Below are 25,728 nucleotides of genomic sequence, written 5' to 3'. Positions count from 1 at the left end.
ACTTGGTGGCTCACAGCTGCCTGTGACTCTAGTTCTAGGGTTTCTATCACCCTCTTCTGATCCCCAAGGGCTTTGGCATGCATGCACATGGTGTACACGCATACACAAGCATAAGAATGAAACTATAAACATACTGTGCATGGGTCAGTGGAGTGGCTCAATGGAGGAAGGTGCTTGCCTGAGTTTCACTCCCAGGGCTTACATAATCTTCAAGTTGAAGTCTGTGCACCCCACCCCCCATAATAAAAAAAATGTAAAGTAGCAACAGCAGCAAACCATTGTGTCGTTGTGAACAGCGGGAAGGCACGGGAATTCCACCAGAGGCTGCTGCTTCTCCCACGGGATAAAAATGCCTGCAGTGGGAAAGGGAAGCTGAAAGCTCGGCCGTGGTGAGAGAGAACCGTCCACTGGGCTGGAACTAGGTCAAGCTGTGGCAGTTTCTGCTGAGTGGCTGAAAGAGCCAGCTTTCTGTTATTTACCTGCGGCCTGCATTTGTTCTTTTCCTTGGAAGCCGCACCCTCGAGGAGACTGCTCTGCCAACATCTCTCCAGTGGGAGAGTCTAGCTGGCTGCCTCGCAGGGGCTTCCCAAGTCATGTTTGATGGATGACTGTAAGCACCCAATCTGATGGCGGTATCACCCAATCTGATGGTGAGATCTGTGTGGTTGCTTGTTTCTCTTGGAGCATTACTTAAGAGGAGGCTGCTCCACCTGGGACTCTCCGGTGGGAATTCCAGCTGCCTTGATGAGAGGTTATCTGCATGGTGCTTCTGCTTATCACACACACACACACACACACACACACACACACACACACACACACACACCCCACTCATTCAAAACTGAAAGACAAGATAAGGCCCTGGGCCCATAGGTTTTAAATGGCTTTTTGCCTTCAATAGTGAATTTCCGTTTCTTCGTAGAGTTTTGCCCCATCAGTAAATTCCCATTTCTCTGAAACATATGCCAGTCCTCCCTCATGTATCGCAGACCTCTCTAAACCTGCTACACCACAAAGAGGAGAGAGTGCTGTAGTGCACACGCTTACCTCAGCCAGTCAACAATTCAGTTATTTCCATGCCAGTGGACCAAGACATAGGCCTGCTATAGAAGGGGCACATAAACGCCATTAGAGATGGCTCGGCAGGTAAGAGCACTGGCTCTGAGTTCAAGTCCCAGCAACCACATGGTGGCTCACAACCATTTGGAAATGGAGTCTGATGCCGTCTTCTGGTGTGTCTGATGACAGCTACAATACTCACATATATAAAATAAATAATTCTTTAAAAAAAAAAACAAACACCATTAGGCCAATAGAAGAGCAGAAATCACCAAGCAGACACCTTAAAACCAAAATAGAAAAAAAAAACAAATCCAAAAAAACAAAAACAAAAAACCTACAAACTCCCTTAAGAGTCAGAGAGCTCCTGCTCTCAGACATTTGTATTGCTTGCCACTAAATCTCACCTCTACTTTGTGGTGACTGTTTTTCTGTCTTTTACTTCTTCAAATGACAGACGAAAGGAACCCACCTGCTAGCCAGTGTGACAGCTCTTGTAGATCAGTCTTCATAGTATACAGAACAGAGAGGAAGTTCAATTTGTACAGAATTACGTGCCTAGAAAAATAATGATTTGAGCCTGCTACCTATTTACACCCCAATATAAAGTTTACTTAACAAAAACTATAGCGGTTATGAAGGATGGTAGTGTACGTCCCTGGTACAAGGAACACAGATCTAGCTTCTAACCCTGCTTTACCAGTTGCTCAAGTGACTTCAGGGCTTGACACCAGCTTCCTTCTCTGTAAAAGAGAACATAAAACATATTAAGAATTTTAGCTGGGTTTGCTTAGAATATCAAAGTCCCTGAGCCGTGTCACTAGCACCAAGAGGGAAACAACAACAACAAAAACTCAACAGGAGGCTGGAGAGATAGCACACACAGTCTGTCACTCCAGTGCTGCAGACTCCTATGCCCTCTTCTAGCTTCTGCATGTACTCAATCCATGTGCACAAACTCGCACTCCAATATACACATGTACACGTAGTTAAATGTAAAATCCCTTCAAATGTTTATTTCTATTATTTTTAATTATGTGTAAGTGTGTATCTGTGTGCTTGAGTGAAGGTGTCCACAGAAACCTCAAGGAGCTAGATGCTTGTGAGCTGTCCCACTGGGGTGCAAGGAACCGAACTCAGGTCTTCTAGAAGAGCAGCAAGTGCTCTTCAGCACTGAGCCTTCTCTCCAGTTCCTAAAAATAAAATGAAGAAGACGGAGGAGAAGAAAAATATCGATAGGACTTGGCAAAGATCTGCACCTGCAGCTGGCTCGGTTTCTCCAGCTTTGGTTAGATCTGTTTGGCGCCTCACTGTTCTGTGACATCTGCTTCTCTCTGCAGGGTCGGTCTCATTTCTTATACTTCGCGAAATCTGAAAATTCCTTCTAACAGATCTCTGGATTTTTTAATCAGTCAGGACAGGACTTGAATAATTTTCAACGCAGCCGCGCCACCTACTGGAGAAACCTCCGCAACGCGCGAGCGGCCGCGAAGAAAGATGGCGCCAGAATGCGAGTTGCAGCACACGAGGAAAGTCCTCGCCGGTTCCCGCGCCCGCCGGGAGCTCACAGTGCAGGAACGCATCTTGGGGGCGGAGCCCAGGGCCAAGAGTTTCCCGCCCTTCTTGCAATCCGGCCTGTCCGGTCAACCCTCGGGGATACCTTAAACTACATTTCCCAAGATGCTCTATGTGAAGGACTTCCGTTGGCGTCAGCGGAAGCCGTGACTGGCCGGGCTGCACTGAGGCCGGCTTGGTCACTATGGAGGAGATAGGCATTTTGGTGGAGAAAATTCAGGTGCGGTGGGGATCGGGGTTTCTTAGCGGGAGCTAGACATGAGTGGGATGCTGAGCGATTCACAGGATCCCAGCTCTGGACTGGTTGGTTTCAGAGGCCTCGGTGTAGAGCTTTGAGTGGTCCCGAGGCCTGGCTGGGTAGTCGTGTTGTCAGGAGGGCGGCAGAGCTCAAAAAAGCAGAGCGGGAGGAAAGTGGTGTTAAACTTAAAGACTCTTTTAAGATCGAGCGATTTCGAGGCCTGGATAGCTGTGCTTAATAGATTTTCGATTTCGGTGTTGGACCAGGTGGAGAGTGATGTATGGGGCCCTGTGGCCTAGGTATGCCCGTGGCCAAGGGGCTAGTGGACAGACTGTGGTTGTGGCTTGAACTGGGAGGCATTAAGTATTAGTTGTGGTTTGGCTGAGTGACCTCTGGCCTTAACGTGAGTTGGGAGTCTGACATAAAAGCTTTTGGGGGAAAACTGGGTAACGAGACTTGAATGTGCTCTGACTTTAAAATCCATGCAACTTTTAGAACCTCTTGAGGGGACTGGGATCCGGTATGGAGTCGCAGCAACACTTTCATCCTAGTTAGGGGCATTATAGTAAGTAGCAGATGGGAGATGTTGACATGAAAATTTTTGTTTAAGGGGCCTGCTTTTAGAAATCTACATAGGATATCGAGCAGTTCCTGTATCTATTGATAGATAATGAATTATATCGGGTACTAGAGACGGAGTGACTTCGTGGCAAAATAGGAAGAAGGCTCTCACCAATTTTGTGAGATGATTCTCTATTTCCAATACCAAGTTTTCTTTATTGTCTATAGGATGAGATCCCAGCACTGTCCGTGTCTCGGCCGCAGACCGGCCTGTCCTTTCTGGGACCCGAACCTGAGGACCTGGAGGACCTATACAGCCGCTACAAGGTACGTTCAACCCTAATCTGGATCCTGCCTACCTACCGTCCCCCATCACATACTGTCCCCACCTCCCTCTCTGGTACCTACTGCCCACCCTTTGCTCTCACTGTGCTTACAGAAGCTACAGCAAGAGCTGGAGTTCCTGGAGGTGCAGGAGGAGTATATCAAGGATGAGCAGAAGAACCTGAAGAAGGAGTTCCTCCATGCGCAGGAGGAGGTAAAGCGAATCCAGAGCATTCCGTTGGTCATTGGTCAGTTTTTGGAAGCTGTGGATCAGAACACAGCCATTGTGGGCTCTACCACAGGTGAGTGGACGGGTAGGTTGGGAGTGAGACCGGGTGATATAATGGCCACAGTATTGACCAATCCAAAAGTGGATATGTACTTTATTTCCTGAATGTCTCTTTCTGCCTCTCAATCCATGTGTGTGCATATGTATAAAGTTTAGCCATCCAAGTGTGGTGGGGTACACCTTTAACCTCAGCACTGAGGAGGCAGGGACAAGAGGATCTTTGCGAGGTTGAGGTCAGCCTGATCTACATAGTGTGTTTCCATAGAGAGACCCTGTCTCTCTTCCACCCTAGCCCCACCCCCAAAAAAATCGATCATGAGCATTTACCCTTTGGGTGGAGTACCTCTGATGTTTGTGGTTCTAGTCTGTTTGACTTAAACAAACGTATGGTCACTCCCCTCCCCTGACTTAACTTCACAACCGCTGCTGGGTTTGGAGCTGCTGTTCGGAAGCATTGGGTGCATGCAAAGACGTTGGGCTCTGTTGAGGACCCAGCATACAGCAGATGCTAGTAACAAAAACCTGTGCCCTGCTTTTTTAACACTGGCTGTTGATTCTGGTGTCTTACCTGTCTTTTCCTGCTGCTGGCCACCATGGCTCTGGACTGAGCCACATGTTTATAAAGGTTGTAGATGAAGTCGTGTGACCGTGTGGGATTGGGCAAATGGGCTTCAAGGAAGTAAAGGGAGAGCGATATCCAAGATGGAGCCTGTGTCTCTGAAAGTGAAACATAAGACGGTGTGGCTCCCTGAGATAGCAGTGTGATCGGAGGAGTAGGTTTGGAGGCAGGCAGTGAGGGAAGTTGAGGTTGTTGCGGAAGATGTCCAGGAGGCCGCTGCACACTCAAGCCTCACTGTAGAGAGTAGACTGGAGAAGAGAGGTGGAGTTGGAGGCTGGTAACCAGGAATTTGTATGGAGTCTTGGGCTGAAGATAGCGCCAGATGAGGGTGGGGTTTAGCGGTGGGCCAGGTGAGAGCAGAGGAGGGTTGGTTGAATGGATTTGGGAGGTTGGGTGGAAAGAGAGACTGAGGAGTCCTGAAAGAATGGAGAAAGGGCCAGAATGAGGCTTAGTCCGCTGGCTGGCAACTCAAAGACAATGGGTATCCATTGTGACAGATCTGGGAGGAACAGCACCATTTAGCGGAGAGTACCAGGACTGTTGGGACACATTGAAAGATACCCAAGGCCATCCAGGCGGCCACACATAAGATGCACAGAGCTGGAACTCAAGAGAGAGTCAGGGCTGAAGACCAGCAGGGAAGTCATTAGTACAAGAATGGGGGTAGGTTAGGGGAGGCTAAGAGGGGGTGACCCAGGGCCAGATGTGAGAAACGTGGGAAGGGCCAGCTGTGATGTAGAGGGGAATGGGGAAGGACCGACGTTGAGTCTCTGGCATTCTCATGTCACCGTCTTCCTGCCTGTCTGCTTTCCAAAGGCTCTAACTACTATGTGCGCATCCTGAGTACCATTGATCGGGAGCTGCTCAAACCCAATGCCTCAGTGGCCCTGCACAAGCACAGCAACGCACTGGTGGATGTGCTGCCTCCCGAGGCCGACAGCAGCATCATGATGCTCACCTCAGGTGAGGGGGACACCCAGGGCGCTGGGAGCCCCAAGGGGGCCCTGTGGGCCAAGCTGCAAGCCCTAGCTCTACTGTCCCACCAGACCAGAAGCCCGACGTGATGTACGCCGATATTGGAGGCATGGACATCCAGAAGCAGGAGGTGCGGGAGGCTGTGGAACTACCACTGACGCACTTCGAGCTCTACAAGCAGGTGAGAGAGAGGCGGCGGGCAGGATAGGTCTCTCTGGGCCTAGGCTTGGCGATGGGATCCCTTGGCTCATCCTTTTCCCACCTCTTTCAGATTGGCATCGATCCTCCCCGAGGTGTCCTCATGTATGGCCCACCTGGCTGTGGAAAGACCATGTTAGCGAAGGCTGTGGCACATCACACGACAGGTGAGCCTCTCATGGTCTCCTCTCGCTCGCCTTGCCTCCTGCTTCTTTGGGTTCCGTAGGGATGACATAGCAGTTGTGTCTGTAAATATAGCCCAGAGGGCGGGCCTTCACGGGATGTGCAGTCCCTGGCAGGTGATTTCACCTCGCTGTGCCTCAGTTTTCTCAAAATTAGAATCTAACAAGCCAGGTGTGGCATGACAGACCTATAATCCCAGCACCTAGGAGGCAGGACCAGGTGAATTGAAGGCTAGCCTGGTCTGTATGGACAGGTCCTGGCTGGCCAATGCTAAATAGTGAGACCCTATCTCAGTAAGTAAATAAAATTTAAAAAGCCTATCCGGACATTCTGGCAAATATCCTTAATCTAACGCAGGAGACTGGGGTATTAAGATAAATATTTAAGGTTATCTTTGGTTACCAAGTGAGACCCTTCTCCAGACAACCAAAAACCAAGCCAATTAGCAAACATCCCATCCTAATTCCAGAGGGTAATAACGAGGAGTTAGTGAACTGATGCAATGTGTTTCTTATGGTGGGTTCGGACTCGGTACTTATCAACCGGATTGCTGGGCAGAAGCCAGAGGGGCAAATGGTTAGAGATAAGATCCGGGAGAGGGTGGTCCACAGGGTACCCTAGGGAATCAGGGTAGACAGAGTGTCCTGGATGTGCTGTCAGTCCTGCGTGAACCTCTCAGGAAGAGGTTTCCAGAGGAAGCAGAGGGTGAGGAGGAATTGTCAGGCAGAGATTGGGAGCAGGAATTGACGTCAGGAAATAAACACCACATGCAGAGGTCAGAGGTGGAGAGGGACCCTTGTACAGACTCAGGTAGACAGCAGGTGTCACGGGAGCAAACTCATACTTTGGGGTTTTCCTGGTGAGTTTGAGCTGTGTTTGGCAGCATGTTGGGAGTGAGGCTGAAGAGATGGTGAGGGGCCTGATTATGAACAGACTAAAATAGTTTTAGTCTAAAAGAAACCTGATAGCCAATCAGAAAACTTGGTTTGGGGACCCCTAATATTAACCTCGTGCTGTGTGCTTAGAAATGGATAACTAAGGGTGGTGTCGTTGAGATTTACTGATGACTTGGGTGTAGTTGGCGAGAGGTGGAATTCCAGAGCAGTTCTCTGTCCCTGGTTTGGGTCACCCTGGGTTTCTTGTTGACTTGTGGGATAGAGGGATGAACTGGGGAAGGGGAACAGTGGCTTCACTGTGGGACACACTGAGATTTCACGACCAGGGAGCATCAGCCAGAATCGTAAAACAGAGGAAGTCATCAGTGTGTGTCCTCTTCAGTTCGTCTTTGGGCGTGTAAGTCAGAGTTTCGAAAGGGGAAATAAAAATGGTAAGAGCGATGGTAAATAGAAGTCAGAGTGCTGGCCAGACATCTGTCATGGAAGTTGTATAGACCTTTCAGAAGTTGGCATTGGGCCACATTGGGTGTTTGCTGCGTGTCCACCCTGTGCTGTGTGCCCCAGTTCCTGAGGAACTGCAATGAGCAAGTGTTCCTTCCTGGAGCCCCGTCCTCAAGGACAGCAGGGCCGGGGAGGTGGTGGGAAAGGTAGACATGATTGGTTTAAGCTGGGGAGGATTTACTGTTAGAACTGCTTTTGGGAAGGAGCTCGTTGGCTGGAAATGTTGGTGATCCAAGCATGGAGAGAGCCCTCGAGAGGCGGGAGATGAAGGGACAGGAGGATGCAGGAGAAGGGTGATGGAAGGTACTTTCCCGGCAAGGAGCACTGGAGCTGAGCAGTCACCTGAGGGCTCAGAGGTCTCTGTGGTGGCGACTTAGGCTTAGATGATGTGGAAAAGGCAGGTGGTGGGGAAGAACAACAGTCCATGGATGATTTAAACGTCTCCTGTGGAAATGCAAGATTGTTCTGAGGGAGACTGCAGGGTGGTTCCTGGACTGTCTTAAAGAACCAGGGCAGGCTGATGAAATTTGGCACCATCTCTTCTGTCCTCTCTCCATTCTCCATCATGGCTGTCCTGTGTGTGGGCGACTGTGTGGTGATGGTACTGAATAACTACATTTATGCCGTTTAACAGGAGTAGCTTTGGGCACTGCACCAGGCATTGCCGACTGCTGCAGAGAGGAATTCCCTGTAGAAAGGAATGCCTCACGTAAGAAAGCAGGCTTCCATCTGGTCCAAGGTCACCAGCTGACCAGCTGTAGTGCTAGGAGTTAACGCAAGACCTCTGACCCCCGAACTGCTGGCCCTTGATGCTCCACTGATTCCTTGAGCTCAGGGAGACACAGGGATGTGTAGGCCATGCCCATGGTAGAGAGGGTACATTTCTCATGCTTTGGTAAGAGCATGGCTACTATTGAAGACATTAATAACAGAATCATAACGCTGTCTTTGTGTTATATCTGGGACTCGGGAATCTGCCACCTTAGAACAGTCTTTCAAGTATTTCCTGAGGGTCATTTTAGGGGAAGTGATTCTAGAAAGTTCTTATGCACCCTCACCCAGACTCCTCCATGTCACTTCATGTCCCCTAGAGTCACAGAGCAGTTAGAAAACACAGAGAGTTGACACTGTAAGTTACTCTGAACTGGAGAATAGACATTTTTGAAATTCACCAGTGGTCCATTAGCATCCTTGTTCTGCCCAAGTGTCAATCCAGACTGGTGAGCATGACCAAGAACAGACAGAAAGTGAGGGGCTCCTCTGTTCTGAGTGAATCTGGAAAAGGCTTTTTCACTGGAAGAGGGTGCAGGGGTAGAGAAATGGGAAAGTCCCTGAGTTGTCTCCCTGGAGAAGGAAAGTCCTGGTGAAACAAGACATCTACTTGACTTGATGGCGACTGAGAGTTAGTGACTAAGCAGGGGAGTGTTCTAGGGTGGGTGGGAGGAATGGCAGAGGCTGACCAGTCTAAAGGAGTGACAGGCTGGGGAGGGTGAAGGAGGACAGGGATGAGGTAAGTCATAGAAGGCCACTCCTGAGATGGGTCTCCTGTGGGCAGGAAGAAAAGTGGTGACATGTGTCTGGGACAGTCAGCAGCCTTGAGCTTAGGATGTGTGGGAACCCTAAGGTGATGCCTAAGTGAGTGGGTACCTCTTTATACCTTCAGCCAAATGTGAGTGAGGGACCAAGTGAGTGTCTTGTTCAGCTCCTACTTGGCCTGTGTGTACGAATTCTGTCTCCTTGCTCTGGTGGCAGGAGGGAGAGTCCCAGAAGTATGTTCCACATGGCATGCAGCTGCCTGCCTAGTAGGAAACAAATGCAGGTGGAGAGCCCAGAGCAAACCCGGTCAGCCTTGCCGCCAGCTGTCAGTTATGTGAGAAGATGACCTGAGAGCCTTTGATTCTCCAGGACTGGGAAGAGCTGGGCAAATGTGTTTAATCCCAGCCCTGCAGAGCTTGCAACAGGAGAATTACAAACTCAAGGCCAGCCTCACTACATACTTAATCCCAGACAAGGCTGAGCTCTGTATCAAGAGCCTTAAACAAACAAACAAACAAACAAACAAACAAACAAACAAACAAGTATGGTTCAGAGAGCAAACATGAACTTGGTGCCGTGGGCCAGACAATTTTAGTCTATGGACATTTCTGTTTTGTTAACTGATTCTGCAAGCATTCTAGAAATTTGGGCTTTTAGTTTTGTTTTGTACTTAATATTCTGATTCTTTTAAAAAGTACCTCCTCCCATGATATGTACATATAGGGTTTGTGATTGGGGCTTATCTGCCATTGTGAGGCATGAGCAGTGGCTGGATGTGGGGACCCAACCCTGTGCCTTATGAGCTACTAAGGGTAGTTATACAAGAAAAGGGCATTTTTAGGAATTCCCAGAGTCAGGTAAAGCACAAGGGACCCCAAAGGAGGACAGCCCCCATTCTAATACCCTTGTCATTCTGCCTTCAGCTGCATTTATCCGTGTGGTGGGCTCAGAGTTTGTTCAGAAGTACCTGGGTGAGGGCCCCCGAATGGTCCGGGATGTGTTCCGCCTGGCCAAGGAGAATGCACCTGCCATCATCTTCATAGATGAAATTGATGCCATTGCCACCAAGAGATTCGATGCCCAGACAGGAGGTGAGCAGTGCCCTAATGGCCTGGTTCTCGTGCAGGCTTGTCAAAGGATGCGTTCTGAACTGACCATGTTTCTCACTCTTTCTTAGCTGACAGGGAGGTTCAGAGGATCCTGCTGGAGCTACTGAATCAAATGGATGGATTTGACCAAAACGTCAATGTGAAGGTTTAGGGTTCAGGACTGGCAGGGGGTGGTATGGCATAGGGGCTGGGGAAAGACTGGGATGGCTTATAAGGGCCAGACATCCTGACAGGGAAAGAGGATGGAGGGATGGCAGAAGCCTAAGCTGGTTCTTCCCTGTGCCAGGTAATCATGGCCACAAACAGAGCAGACACCTTGGATCCAGCTCTACTTCGGCCAGGACGCCTGGACCGCAAAATTGAATTCCCACTCCCTGATCGTCGCCAGAAGAGGTTGATTTTCTCCACCATCACCAGCAAGATGAACCTTTCTGAGGAGGTCGACCTAGAAGACTGTATCCTTCTTTGAAAGTGAAAGAGCAAACCCAACAGGAAATGAAGGTTGGGTCTTCATCACTACCACTATTTGGGGAGTACAGGGAAAGGTCCAGGGAAGAGGGGTGATGACCAAAACAGCATCCATTTCAAGAATTGACCCCATCATGTGAGGAAAGGTTTCTTTAACTCAGCTACTATAGATGTGGCCCGCCCAGATAAGATTTCAGGAGCCGATATCAACTCCATCTGTCAGGAGGTAAGCGATAGTCTTTTTGAAGGTGTCTCCCCTTTTCCAGTCTTTTCCCCTTGTTGCTTCCCTGGGTTCTTGGTCCCATATTTCTCTTCCTTGGCTTTCATGGGGTTTGGAGAGTGGGGAGGGCGGTACTTGATGTACAGTTTCTATTCCCATCCTATCCTAGAGTGGAATGTTGGCTGTCCGTGAGAACCGCTACATTGTCCTGGCCAAGGACTTCGAGAAAGCATACAAGACCGTGATCAAGAAAGATGAGCAGGAACATGAGTTTTACAAGTGACCCCTCCCCACACTCCCCAGGCACCTGTCCCAAAGGCTAGTTTTCTCTTTACCCAGGATTGGTTTCGTCAATAAATGGACGTGATTGGACCTATTTAATTTCTTCTTAGGTGTTTAACTCCTTTAGGGAATATGGACGTTGAATAGGATGCTCTGGGCCCTCCTTGTCTCCTGACAAATAAGGAGGCAAGGCTCCTGTCCTGGATTGCAGCCTGGAGAAGAGCGGAAAATGTGAGCCACATGACTTCGAAGACATTGGAAAACGGGATAGACAACCTCAACCAAAGCCATGGCCACAGACTGAAGCCCCTCTGTCATTTCTACAAGAAGGTCATTTGGGTTTTCAGTAATTCTGCTGTCTTATGTACACAAGGGCCAGGGACAGAGATAGCCCCTCGGTTTCTCCTTGTACACAGCAGTGTCAAGAGAGTGCAGATGTATTTGGTTGCCAAGGAAACAGTTAAGCCCCAGTGCACACACCTGTCTGCCCATTAAGGGGCAAGTTCCCAAGGTGCACTCTTCTGTGTTGGGAGTCTTACCCTGTGTATGAAGACTGAACTTCTGGCTAAATGCTCTTCCTGAGGCAAGTGAGACTTTGAGTCACTTGTAACCTAGCAAAATGTCTTCCACCTTGCTTGAGACTTTGTGCTTCGTTTGTCTTGCTGTTTCTAGGGCTCTGTTTTGGTTAAGTTTTGCCCACCCTCCCTGGGTGTGGTGTCCTTGGTTATCTGTCTGAAGAGGCTGTCCTGCTATTCTGTTACCTTCTCGACTGTTATCCACAGTTGAGTGTGGCGTTCCAGGGCTGGTCTGACCCCGCCCACCTGTGGCCCTGTCTGGCTGCCTGTCCTTGCAGGCATCTGAAGACCAAGGCCAATCCCACTTCCCCTTAGTACTATTTAGATCTGTCTCCCTCCCTACAGCTACCCAGCCTGCTCCCACTCACCCAGGTCAGGAAGGGGTCCCTTTGCCATCCTCTGTACAGCTCGTCCATGTTCTCTTCTTGGAGAAAGCTGCCATGGTTTAGACCAGTAGTTCTCAGCCTTCCTGATGCTGTGACCCTTCATTAGAATTCTTCATGTTTTGGTACCCCAACCATAAAATTAGTTTTATTGCTACTAAATAATGCTAATTTTGCTAGCTAATTTTCAGGATTAAATATCTGTATTTCCCACGGCTCTGAGGCAACCCCTGGGAAAGGATTATTCAACCCCCAAAGGAGTTGTGACAGGTAGAGACTCACTGTGTTTGACTGTTACTTTCTCATCCCTCCAGACTAGAATATAGAGCTGTCAGGAAGGACAGATAGATTATAATGGCGCCCCACCGTCCTGTACACACGGTGAATATTTGGGTGTTGTTTTAGGACTTAGTATGTATTTCAAAGAACAATGGGATCCTCTGATTGTAAGAATGTAGGAGAAGTGGGGTGGGTGCTGGACAGATGGCCGGGTAGTTAAGAGCACTTGCTGTTCTTCCAGAAGACCTAAGTTTGATTCCCAGCACCCACAGGATAACTCGCAGCTGTAACTCCAGTTCCAGGGGATCAGAGCCCCTAGCCTCTGTGGTCACTGGGCATGCACGTAGTCTACAGACAGAAATGTAGGCAAAAACACATTAAAAGTACATTTTAAAAAAACAAATATTAGGGAAAATAGTTGGAGAAGATCAAGTCCTTGAAGGGAAGGAGGTGATCTTTCCATAGTTGGCAGGATGAACAGAAAAGACACCCCCACCCCAGACCACATGTGAGTCAGAGTCAGAGTGAGGTAGAATGGAGAACATAGTTGTGGAGATCGGTGGCAGCTTGAGAACCTGCTTAGCAGACCAGAGGAAATGAACCTGTGTGGAAAGGCAGTGAGAAACATGTTCTCTTTCCAGAGGAGTCAGGAAACAGGTACCGTGGGGTAAGGGCATGGGAGTATTGCCACAACCACAACAGAACATCTTGCCCATTTCCCAAGGCTGTGTCATTAAGTAAAATGGGCACAACCCAAGTCCCAGCAATACTGAGAAGAGGCATGAAGTCCTATGTCAGCATAACCAACCAGTATCTCTTGGTAGGGGAGAGAACACACAGGGCTTTTGTAGCAGTCCTCTCCCTGTGAGCCTGACTGCCCTCAACAGGGATGCAAACACCACGGTTGGTTTTGCTGTTGAGAGCTGCTCACTTGGTATGGTTCCCTGGTGCACTGGAGTGACTGAGTCAGACTCTGCCTCTGTTGTCAAAGGTGACCAACCAAGTATTTCTTACGGTCTTTATTGTCCTGATGGCTGTACACTCCTCTTGGGATCAAACAATGCTTCTTCAGCCTCTGGGTCAGTGGACCACAGATGGTTAACCGCACTGTTTTGCAAGCTAGTGGTACAGAGGGTCTTTCTTGATGGAGTTTGGGAATGGACCTGAAAAACAATTCAGATCGAATGCTCTCTAGTGTTGAACTCAATCTTCCTGGCCACCTATCTTGAGTCAGGGACATTTCTGAAATGGTGAACCTGTTTTCTCTCGGTTCACTTGCTGCTTCACAGAGCATGTGTACCATTTCATGTAAGTAGAAGGACCCAGACTACTAGTCAGCAGTGACCTTGGTGTACAATTCTGTATGTTCAGGGCATCCTACACAGGTTCTCCAGGGAAGACCACTGGGACTCAGGTTTAAACCAACAGAAAGCCAACTGTTGACTACATTTTATTTTGGGGATTCCAGTGTAGCCCCAAGCCTTTGTCAAGGTGACCTTTTAAGTACAAAAGCCATATTCTGGATTGACATACCTCCGTTAAGAGCAGTTAGCCAGAAGCAGAACTGTAGAAGCCAAAAAGCAAGGCCAGTGCATTTAGACACTCCAGAGCTATGGACTGATTAAGTCTTTGCTTCCATTTTGAAAGGTATGCTGTCTGTGTGCTAAATTTTATGGCCTGAATAGCATCACGGAGTCTGTTGAACTAGGGTGTAGAGCCTGTGGCAGTTTTCATGTAGTCTTTAGTAACATTTCTACTATTTCCCATCAGCACATGTCAGGTGATGTGGCAGTGTGCATGTTACTAAGTAATTGAAGATTCTATTCATCACCAACATGATGTCACTATTAAGTTTACACAGACCAGAGAACATGCCACGATGACATATACCGTGCTACAACCATCCCAAGACCACTCAAACACCGCTTCCATGAAGGAAGCAAGAGATGACACCTGAGTTTTCATCTGGAATTTGATGCTCCTGTCTGGAGGACTCCATCATGCCTTAGACTTGACCTCACAATAGATTTCCCTCAACATCGCTGGGACATTTGGCTTTTTTCTTTGGAATCTCAAGGTGCATACACTTAGTGTGGTAGCATACATGGTCCCAGTGGGGTTGTTCCCTGCCAGGCCAGCCTCAGAATCCAGAGCCCTGTGAGCTAAAGACTGAGCCTGCTGTCCTCTGGACCTGCCACTGCTACATTCGTTATCTTTTCTTCAATTTTTATTATTTATTTACATTCTTCTTGTCGTTCTGCACCCTTCCCATTCCTCCTCCTCTGAGAGGTGACTTCCCCACCAGACCTCCCCGTTCCCTGGGACTTCTAAGTCTCTGGAGGATTACGTGCATCTTCTCCCACTACGGCCTGACCAGGCCGACCTCTGCTGTGTTTGTGCCAGGGGCCTGAGACTGACTCGTGTGTGCTCCTTTTCAGTGACTCAGTCTCTGGGAGCTCCCTGAGGTCTGGGATAAGTTGACACTGGTCTTCCTATGTGGTTGCTCTTCCCTTCAGCTTCTTCAATCCTTCCCCCAGTTCAAACATAGGGGCCCCCAACTTCAATCCAAAGGTTGGGTGTAAGTATCTGCTTCTGTCTCAGCTGCTGGTGTGCCTCTTGGGACAGCCATGCCAGGCTCCTGTCTGTAAGCACATCATAGCATCAGTAGCAGTGTCAGACCTTGGTGTCTTCTCATACATGGATCCCAAGTTGGGCCTGTCATTTGACCACTTTTCCTTAAATCTCTTCTCCATTTTTGTCCCTGCTGTTCTTTTAGACAGGAATGGTTCTGGGTCAGAAATTTTGACTATGGATTAGTAACCCTGTCCCTCTGCTTGAGGCCCTGTCTATCTACTAGAGGTGAGCTCTTTGAGTTCCCTCTCTGAAATGTTGGGCATTTTGGCTAAGGTCACCCGCATTGAATTCTTAAAGTCTCTCACCTCCTGGGTTTCTGTTACATTCTACACCCCCACCCCCACCCCTGTGCTGCTTATTTCATTCATTCTCTTGACCCTCTGGACTTCTCTCCTGTCCTCCCACCCCAACCTGTTCCCCCTTTCCCCTCCTCCCCTCTCCTACCTAGGTCCCTCCTTCCCTTGATTATTTCTTTCCCCCATCTATGTGGAATTGAATCATCTTCACTTGGACTTTTCTATTTGTTACACTTCTTACCATCTGTAGGTTGTGTCCCAGGTATTCTGTACTTTTTGGCTAATATTCACTAATCAGTGAGTACATGCCATGCATGTCCTTTTGGGTCTTGGTTCCCTCACTCAGGATGATATTTTCTAGCTCATTTTGAATAGCTGAATAGTATTCCATTGCGTAAATGAGCCAAATTTTCTGGATCCATTCTTTGGTTGAGGAACATCTGGGTTGTTTCCAGGTTCTGGCTATTAGAAATAAGGCTGCTTTGATTTGCATTTCCCTGATGATTAGGGATGTTAAACACTTATTTAAGTGCTTCTCCACCATTCAAGATTCCTCTGTTGTGAATTCTATTTAGTTCTGTATCCCAGTTTTTGATTGGGTTGTTTGGTTTTTTGGAATCTAACTTCTTGAGTTCTTTGTATATTTTGGATATTAGCCCTTTATCAGATGTAGGGTTAGTGACACACCTACTCCAAAAAGGCCACACCTCCTAAGAGTGACACTCTCTGGGTCAAGCATATACAAACCACCACATATTGACAGTGTCATTTGCCTTATAGAAGCTTTTCAGTTTCAGGAGGTCCCATCTGTCAACTGTTGATCTTAAAGTCTGAGCCCTTGGTGTTCTTTTCCAAAATTTCTCCATGTGCCAATGTGTTCAAGACTCTTTCCTGCTTTCTCTTCTATTAGATTCAGCATATCTGATTTTCTGTTGAGGTCCTTGATCCACTTGAACGTCAGCTTTGTGCAGGGTGATAAACGTGGATCTATTTTTATTCTCCTACATATAGTCCACCAGTTAGACCAGCGCTGTTTATTAAAGATGCTTTCTCTTTTTTTCCACCATTTTTGGCTTCTTTATCAAAGATCAAGTGTCCATTGATGTGTGGGTTTACTTCTGGGTCTTCAATTCTATTCCGCTGATTGACCTATCTGTTTCTGTACCAATACCATGTGTGTTTTTTTATTATTATTATTACTATTGCTTTGTAGTACAGCGTGAGGTCAGGGATGGTGATTCCCCTGGAAGTTCTCTTATAGTAAAGTCCGCAGAAGTGGCAGGAAACTGCAGCACACCACTAGAAGTTTTATGGTGCATTTCTCTCTATGGAGTCCTGACAAATGCAGCTCAACTACACAATAGAAGGCAGATCAATACATGTGCGTCGTTAGCAAAGAATCCTTCATCACAGGTCCTTTCACATGCTCGCTTTAGCAGAACATCCTCTTTCCTGTGTCTGTGTCAGTGAAATATTCCTTCATGAGTATGCCTTAACCTTTCATCTGTGTTAACTTCAGCTAAATATTCTCTCATGGGTTTGCCCCAGCAAAACACCATCCAACCGACTTTCCAAAGAACCCTTAAGTTTCCACTTCAAGTAGGAAATGGGGGTTATAGACATGCTTAGAAATAGTTCTTTGGGATGATTCCATCCTTTGTTGTCAGTCGTCTAGTCCACTTGCAAGACACCAAACATGAATCAGCAGTGGCAGGTAAATCCAAAACAAAGCAAAGCAAAACAAAACAAAACAAAAAACCCATGAGGCTCTGCCATCTTCAGAAGCAGCAAGAAGCACCTGGAATACCACCAGAAGGTTTTTTTTTGGCGCATCTCTCTATGAAGCCAAGACAAGAGAAGATCAGTGAAGAAAGCAAGATGAACCAATGTAATGTCTTTGTCATCAGCAAAGACTACCATCAGTGAAGCCCAACAATGACCAGCAAAACCTTGCAAGATGAACCAATATAAGAGTGCCATCTATGAAGACCAGCCTCAGCGAAACCTAACAAAGACCAGCAAGGACATCATATGCCCTCTCACCAGGAAATGTCCAGAAAATACCATGTGTCTGTTCTCTGCAAAACCTCTTCTCTCGTGTCTGGTTCAGCAAAATCTCCTCTCATATGTCTCCTTGAGCATAATATCCTCTCATAAGACAGTTTCCAGAAAAACATCACATGGCACAATTGAGTCCCAATGAAACAAATTTCCACTTCATAATATCTTATGAAACAACCTTTGTTTTTAAATCTTTCATAAAACTTGTTTTCAGGACAGCAATTATCATACAAAAATCCACCCTAATCCAAAATATGTTGGAAAAATGTTCTTGTCTCCTTGGTTGGTTTGTACCATGTGATCACTTTTAATCAAGATGTAGTGAAGTAACATGACATCCACTATCTCCAACCTTAGCAAAGATAGTTGCCAGCCACATTGCTGCCTCCATTCTGAAGGGAAAGAAGAGTTAGGATGGCAGCAAGCCACATGTTGTTTATATCACAAGATGGCATCACATCACATGGTTCCTTTAAAATTAGCTAAGCATAGATTTTTAACTATTAACCTCTGTGCTACAAGTTTTAACTCTGTCAGAGCCATCTAGGACAAGCTAATAGCTATCAGGTGATCTTCCTGAGATGGTCTGCCTTGATAAAAAAAAAAAAAAATCCATGATGGATTTGTTCCAATAGTCAAGGTCCAAGAGAAAACCATTTAGGGAAGATTTCTACTATTAATATGCTTTTCCTGTTATTATTAAATATATAACAATCCTTAGGTATTAGCCCACGCTTTTGAGCAGACCATAAGTGCTTGAAGATGACTGGAAGAAGAAACAGAAGCAGAATAATTAATCCTATAATAACTCTCAAATATAAGAAAATTCCATAAATATTATCTTTATTTATGATTGAATAAATTAATGGTTGAATTTGAAAAATAATCAGCATATTCTGCTGCTCTTCAGTCTGGAATAACTGACTGATGGCACTGATTTGGGAATGTAAAGTATCCATATCAATAGCAAGTTGTGAATTGTTCCACACACCATGCATATTTGTGTTGTTGTAAAATTATAAAAAATATAAAAAGTATTGTTGTCTTTTATCCTGCTTGGTCCAGCACCTTGGTGCCCCAAGATATCTGCTAGATAATTTGGCGGAAACACATCTCAACTCTGTGGCGGCCCAGTGTCTCCTGCCACCACACACTTTCCTACACTCAAACCGTCACATAAAAGAACACACAACACAATAATCTTTGACCCAATTAATAAGATATAATTACCCACTTAATCATACCTGGTGCCATCCATCCCTTAAGAACATTGATAACAACCTGTAAATACACAGAGCAGAATCTTAACGTCAGCCTCCATCATCCTGCCATGGCTTCTCTCTCTCCTCTCCTGCTTTCCATTCCAGTCTCCTCCTCTTCCTTCAAACTTCTCTCCCACCCATCCTTCTTTCTCCTCAATGACAAGCCTACTTCTATCCTGTACCTGCCTCTCACCTGTATTTTACAAATTCTATGGGGAGAAGTTTCTGGTAAAGTCACCTGATTCCTGAGTATGTGACTAGGCAGCTGTCCTTGGGGCAGTGGAATTAGCATCAAAATACAGATAACTCCAGGGCAAACCACAACATATTTGTACATATCTATTCAAACCAGTTGGAGCAACCTTGCATACATTCTCATAATTACATACACACACAGACACACACACACACACACACACACACACACACACACACACGTGCGCGCGCACACACACACTCATATTTACATAGGCATTTGGAGCAAAAGACCAAGCACCGGTGCAGAAAGAACTCACTTATTGAGGATGAAAAAAAAATGAGCTCCAATCTTTATTTCACAGAGAAAGAAAAAACCTTCTACCCTTTTATTGCTAAATGAATTAAACCCAAGTTTGTAAGAAGAAGCTTTGTTCCTTTAATAAGACTAAGCCTGCCTTGTTATTAAGAAAGGACCTGTTCTGCCCCATGGTAAGGAGAAACCTGTCTGCTCCTTCTGCTTTCTGCAGCTTCTTTTTTTTTTTCCTCTTTTTTTTCCTCTGCATTCTGCACATTGCTCTCTTAGATTTTTATATTACTTTATAATTTCTAAGATATTCCACTCTGCATTCTCCTAATCTTGCTCTCTCCTCCTACTCTGATGTCACAATCATGTTCTTATTCTTTTTTTTTTTTTTTTCCGGAGCTGGGGACCGAACCCAGGGCCTTGTGCTCGCTAGGCAAGCGCTCTACCCCTGAGCTAAATCCCCAACCCCATGTTCTTATTCTCAATGCCTTTTCTTCCAATGCTATGCCTTTTCTTCTAAGAGCTTCTTGAGTTCAGTTCTGTCTAGAAAGTTCTCTTGTGCCCTAACTAAAAAATTATCCTCAGTTGTGTTCTAAAAAGTTCTGTTCAGATCCTTCTAAAAAGTTCTCACCTCAGTTCTGACACTTCACTTTGTCCTCAGCATTTATACATCTTTTCAGAATACATGATCACATGGTAAAAAGTTAATCACAAGTTAACACATAAATTCAAATCATAATCAAATAAGTTTACAACAGAGAATGTTTACATGCATATCTATTAGGAGTAATTATCTGGCTAAGCATTCATTACCTGTCACAGTTCCACAGTTCATGGAGAGTTAAAAAACATAATTAAGTTATTAGTGAAATTTTGTATAGATAGACCCAGTCAATATTTTGTCTTCTGCCCTAATACCTATAATAAATCGTAGCTCCCTTTTTAGGACTGTTGGATAATGGTTTTACAACCTTTTGGAATGTGCTCTGAGTAGTAGAATGCCCGCTTGCTATCAGAAGCAATTAACTGGTGCCACTTGGAGACTGGCAGAGTTCTCATTGCAATTTTGATTATCAGAGAGTATCTAATAGCAGTTCCACTATAAAAGAGCTTAATGGATAGTGATATAATTTGGGGAATTCTTATAGGATAATCACAAAGAATTAAGAAGTCTTCTATTTGTCTATATAGCATCACTACAAGACAGTACATCTTTGTTGTTTTGCAGAGATCTGCTCAAAAAGGGGCTAATACCTAGTGATTTTCATATATGTTTAATAATAACAGGAAAAGCATATCAATAGAAGGAATCTTTCCTAGGATGAATATATCCTGTGTCTTGCCTATGGGAGCAAATCTGCCATGGCTTATTAGTCCAAGGCAGTTTTATCTCAGGAAGATCACCTGCTAGTTATTAGCCTCTCCTATGATGGCTCCTGACATAACTTAAATTTTTGTTACAGATATTACATATTTTTAAAGATTTATTTATTCATTATATATAAGTACACTGTAGCTGTCTTCAGACACACTGGAAGAGGGCATCAGATCTCATTGCAGATGGTTGTGAGCCACCATGTGGTTGCTGGGATTTGAACTCAGGACCTCTGGAAGAGCGGTCAGTGCTCTTAGCCACTGAGCCATCTCTCCAGCTTGATATTACATATTTTAACCATACCCAATAAACATAAACCTTGACGTACAGAAAGTTCACATAATAGGCTTACAAATATAAGTTTATAGCTTTATAAAAGTCTTTGGCGATTAAATGAAACCTATAATTTTATTAGCTGTTTTACTTTGCTCTCTTTACCCTGCCACAGTCAGGTGGCTTACCTGACACAGGATGCAGAGGAAACTTAACTAAACATGCCTGAGTCTAGAGAAGGGAGAGCTATAACCCAACTCTAGAACTGTCTTTTCAGTAAGGTAGAATACTACAAAACATCCTGAATGCCCATACCCGAGGGCGTTTACGATCCCTCTGAAACTGAATTGAGTGACCAGAAAGCTGGGAGATAAATCCTGAGCGCCAGACATCAAAGTAGCATTGGCAAGCAGCATTAGCAGTGGTGGATCACAACTGGCAGCAACCAAGAAAGCAAACACAAAACCAATAAACACAGAACACAGAAAGCTCACTCAAAGGAAATCAGTAAGAAACAAAACATGCAGGAGCCATGGTCATCCATAGTCATACATTCAACCAAGCCTGTTCCATATCACTCTGGGCTTCCATGCTTGCAACAAAACTTACAGACACATCAGAAAACACAAACCTACACACACACACACACACACACACACACACACACACACAGAGAGAGAGAGAGAGAGAGAGAGAGAGAGAGAGAGAGAGAGAGAGAGAGAATTTAAACAACCTAACCATGTGGGCAACCTAACCATAGGACATGGATAGGAGAGTATTTTGAGGCCCCATTGAGTCCCCTCCACATCCCAGATCTAGATTCCATAGACCAGAACCAAACTACGACTCACCAGGAGGCCTCTGTGGATGCTTGCTTCTTTTCTCAGCACAGAAGTTCTCTCAGATGGTCTGTGAAACCATAGGCATGCTCAGAGCCTTGGAAAGTCTCAAGGCACATGCCTCCTGAGGTAGCCTCTCAGTCCTGGAGTTCTGGAGTGAAGGTTCGGCTTTAGAATCTAGGTGGGTCTGGATCTCACTGGGGACCTTCAGAAAAATGTTAAACATGAAAATTGTGAGGAGAAAAATTGAACCCATGAATGTCTGATTGAAGCAAGCTTTATTAAATACTGGCGTAGGATTAGATTTTAAAAAACTTACTTTAATAAAGGTTCCCAAATGCTTCAAACCCCCACCCCCTGCAACCCTTCTCACCCACCATCCTAAGGTAAAGGAAAAGAGATGGACAAGGGAAATGACCTGCTTAGAAGTAGTTCTTTGGGGGTGACTTTAATCTCCATTTGTCAGGATACCAGCAGTCCAGTTCAGTAGTGTCAGTATACCAACAGTACAGTTTAAAGGTGCCACCAAACGTGAATCAGCATCAGTGGCACAATCCAGCAGAAACCGCCAGGTCTCTGCCAAACTGGCACGAATCAGTGGGAGTGACCAGGGCCAGCTGGAATGCCAGGAGTTCTCTGTTGTGCCTCTCTCAACAAAGTGAAAATGTGAGAACAATGAAGTTTCTCAAGGCTAGCTATGCAAGCGTTCTATCACTGTCTGATGAGTCCCAATTACACTCTCTCCAAACATCATGTGCCCTCCCATGGATCTTGTCTCAGCAAGACACATGCCACAACCAGAAACTTCTACTTCATACTGGCCAGGTCCATACCCAGTATTTCCAGAGAAATGGTATGGAATTAGGTCTGTCAGGGGACATAAAAGCCAAAAGCACAAGGCTATGTACTTTCTGCCTTCATCCAATCTAGGACAAGCATATATCCTGACATACTTCCTACCTACATATCTCCCATCTACTTGCGTTCATCCTATGCAGCTAGGAGGGCAGCTGTCATAGTTTGTATATGCTTGGCCCAGGGAATGGCACTATTAGAAGGTGTGGCCTTGTTGGAGTAGGTGTGTCACTGCTTTAAGACCCTCATCCTAGCTGCTTAGAAGCCAGTCTCCTCATAGAAGCCTTCAGATGAAGATGTAGAACGATGCTGCCATGTTCCTGCCTTGATGATAATGGACTGAACCTCTGAACCTGTAAGCCAGCCTCAATGAAATGTTTTCCTTATAAGAGTTGCCTTGGTCATGGTGTCTGTTCACAGCGGTAAAACTCTAAGACAGCAACCAACCTTATTTATTAAAGTGAAAACACATGACTCATTGTCTTACATGAACAATATCCCCAGCATTTCAGGAAGTTGTCTGTCCTTGGGCAAGTAGGACTTACAGGTTAACTTTAGCCCTTACAAGTGATTACCTTCAGACTTCCCCTCCCACTAACTTGAACAGAGGATGGAACCCAGAACCTTGTTCACCCTACACCCCCAGTCCCTCCCTACAGAAATTTGAGGCAGGTGTTCTACCACTGAGCCACATCCGGTCTCCTCCCTGGGGAAGTCTAGGCAGTTACACTACAACAGAGCCATACTACTCCCACTCATGGGGGGTGGGGAGTGTCAGAGGTTCTACCACTGAGCCACACTCCCAGCCTTTCACTGGGAGATTAAAGGAAGATACTCTAACACTAACCAACACCCATGGCCCTCAATGCTAGATTCTAGACTTCTGATCCAATGCTGAGCTATGCTCCTAATCACAGTGTGACATTTCAAGGCATAGGCACAGCATGTCGTGTGTAAACCAGGATAATTGGCACACCACCACCTCAGGCACCTATACTTTCCTCTCTCCATGGAAGCAGAGAGGAAGGGTCGGAGCATGGCTTTGTCAGCAGAGTCAGCCAGCACTAGGGTTTTAGCTGCACTCAGGTGACAAGACGAATAGAATTCCAGGGAATCCCCCCCCCCACCTTTTCTTTTGAGGCAGGGCCTTACTATGTATTCCTGGCTGGTCTGGACCTCTCTGTGTAGAGTAGATTGACTTTGAACTCACAGAGTTCTGCCTAGGATTAAAGGCATACACTGGACCACCATACTTGCCTCCTTCCTTTAAAAATAATTATTTTAATTTTGATTATGTGTATGTGCACTTAGGTATGTGGGGTCTGTGCACATGCGTGTGGGCTCCACAAGATAGCACAAGATCTCTTGGAGGTGAAGTGATAGGCAGTTGTGAGTCATTGATTATAAATACTAGGAACGAAACTAGGGTCTTCTGTAAGAGCAATGCCCACTCTTAAATGCTGCGCCATCTCTCTAGCCCCACTTCTCTTTCTTTCCCCTTTTTTTCTTTCTTGCTCCCTGTAGCTCTGGCTGGCCTTGGACTCCTGGGCCTCTGTCTTAGTTTGGGTTTTATTAGCTCGAGGATGCTGAGTTTTCAGGTACTTCAATACACCATTAGGTTGATGCCTTTTTCATTATGCATAAGCATGTACTTACACAGAATATTTATATATCTCTGTATCTAAACTCCCACTAACCAAGCCAGCTCAGTCAGTCAATTGGGTCTTGGATTGAAAAGCAAAAAGTCAATTAGATAACATTAGAACATGACTCCAGCCAGTGCTGAGGCTGAAGCCGGTTTATTTTTCTCTAGTCTGCTTTTATACCATTCCAGGTACTTGCAGAGAATAGGGTCAGTTCTTAGCTCAAACAAAGCAATAGACAAAGAGATCAAACAAGGTAAATAGGGGCTTATTATGATGACCAAGATAAAAGGAATGTCACGCATTCCTCGGTTGAGTTTACCTTGAGCTCTGTCTTAGCCCAAATGTAAATATTCTTATCTGAGCCTACTTCTGTGCCTTAGCCCAATGTCAAATTTTTGCCGAATTTCTAGAAGTGTACCCCAAAGCTCTCCACACCCCATGGATCTTCCCCACTATTAATGGGTTTCTTTATGTTCCCCTTTATCCTTAACTTTAAATTTGTTATCACTATTGTCGCTATTATTATTTGAAGTTTTTGAAGACAGAGTATACTCATCTCAGGCTGGCCTCAAACTCCTGATTCTCTTGTTTCATTTTCCTGAGTGCTGATAATTACCAGTGGGTAAGCGTAAGCACCACCATGTCTGTTGGTTTAGAGAAGCCAATGTTTATGTCTCAGTGCCTGTGTGTGTGTGTGTGTGTGTGTGTGTGTGTGTGTGTGTGTGTGTGTGTGTGTGTGTGTGTGTGTGTATGTGTGTGTGTGTGTATGTGTGTGTATGTGTGTGTGTGTATGTGTGTGTATGAGAGAGAGAGAGAGAGAGAGAGAGAGATTCTGTGTGTCTGTGTGTCTGTATATGTTTGTGTGCCTCATACCATGAGTGTGAATCAGAGGACAACTTCCTGCATTGTGCTTCCTCCTCCCCCTCCTCTTCCTCCTCCCCCTCCTCCCTCTCCTCCTCATCCCCCTCCTCCTCTTCTTTCCCCTCCCCCTCTCCCTCCCCCCTCATGTGGTGTCAGGGATGGAATTTAAGCGGTTAGGCTTGGCTGCAAGCACCTTTGCTGTTCATCTCACTGCCCCATATATATTGCTTTAATATCTGGCAGAGCTACCTTATTTATTGGTCTTTAATTTGTCTTAATTTTCCCCACAACTTGCCTGTTGAACTTACAAAGGAATTTCATAGCAGAGTTGTCTAGTTCTAGGAAAAACAAAAAATAACAAAATCTTTATGATTTGCCCCATTTCCTTTTCCCTTGGGGAATGGGAAACTTGAGTCTCCTCATCTTCTACATCCCCTCCCCTTTCTCCCTTTTCCTAACCCCCTCCTTCTTTCTTATTGATGATATGTGTAACGGGAAGAAAATGGGTTTGTGGACAACTGAGCTGCAATGGCCCCCTTTCTTTTTGCTTTTATCCTTGGACTCCTGTTGCCACCTGGTGACTATTTTATGCAAGAGCAGATTTCTAGATTTAAAAATTAAAAAAAAAAAATCCCATTGCTCCAAGCAGTAAACATTTATCACAAGCATGTTAAGTGAGTCAAGTATTCATGTATGAGCTTATACTTTTCAAAATTTACTTTACTAAGGGTTCTTCTTTTTTTCCTTTTCTTTTTTTCGGAGCTGGGGACCGAACCCAGGGCCTTGCACTTGCTAGGCAAGCGCTCTACCACTGAGCTAAATCCCCAACCCCCTTTACTAAGGGTTCTTAAACA

General features: G+C 45.8%; 1 protein-coding gene across 2 annotated transcripts; it reads left to right on the top strand.

Moving 5' to 3' along the window:
• Positions 1-2,553: 2,553 nt before the first annotated feature.
• Psmc4 (proteasome 26S subunit, ATPase 4) lies at positions 2,554-11,132 on the top strand. Of its 2 annotated transcripts, NM_057122.2 has the most exons (11): positions 2,762-2,854; positions 3,662-3,760; positions 3,873-4,059; positions 5,482-5,628; positions 5,712-5,821; positions 5,912-6,005; positions 9,878-10,045; positions 10,132-10,208; positions 10,350-10,518; positions 10,702-10,757; positions 10,921-11,132. In NM_057122.2, the coding sequence occupies exons 1-11, from the start codon at positions 2,819-2,821 to the stop codon at positions 11,032-11,034; spliced, it is 1,257 nt and encodes a 418-aa protein (NP_476463.1). In that variant the 5' UTR covers positions 2,762-2,818; the 3' UTR covers positions 11,035-11,132. The 2 variants fall into 2 exon arrangements, with proteins under 2 accessions (XP_063123979.1, NP_476463.1); XM_063267909.1 differs by having other exon boundaries at positions 2,554-2,854; positions 10,702-11,127.
• The last annotated feature ends 14,596 nt before the right edge of the window (positions 11,133-25,728 follow it).

This window comes from Rattus norvegicus, chromosome 1 (assembly GCF_036323735.1).
Source record: "Rattus norvegicus strain BN/NHsdMcwi chromosome 1, GRCr8, whole genome shotgun sequence".
Taxonomy (NCBI): Eukaryota; Metazoa; Chordata; class Mammalia; order Rodentia; family Muridae; genus Rattus; species Rattus norvegicus.
The sequence above is the reverse complement of the archived record's forward strand: the minus strand, read 5'-3'. Positions and strand labels throughout refer to the sequence as shown.

Coding starts and splice junctions, on each gene's coding strand:
- Psmc4 (XM_063267909.1), top strand. CDS start 2,819: ATGGAGGAGATAGGCATTTTGGTGGAGAAAATTCAG. Junction 4,060..5,481: donor CATTGTGGGCTCTACCACAG/GTGAGTGGACGG, acceptor TGCTTTCCAAAG/GCTCTAACTACTATGTGCGC. Junction 10,209..10,349: donor ACCAAAACGTCAATGTGAAG/GTTTAGGGTTCA, acceptor TCCCTGTGCCAG/GTAATCATGGCCACAAACAG.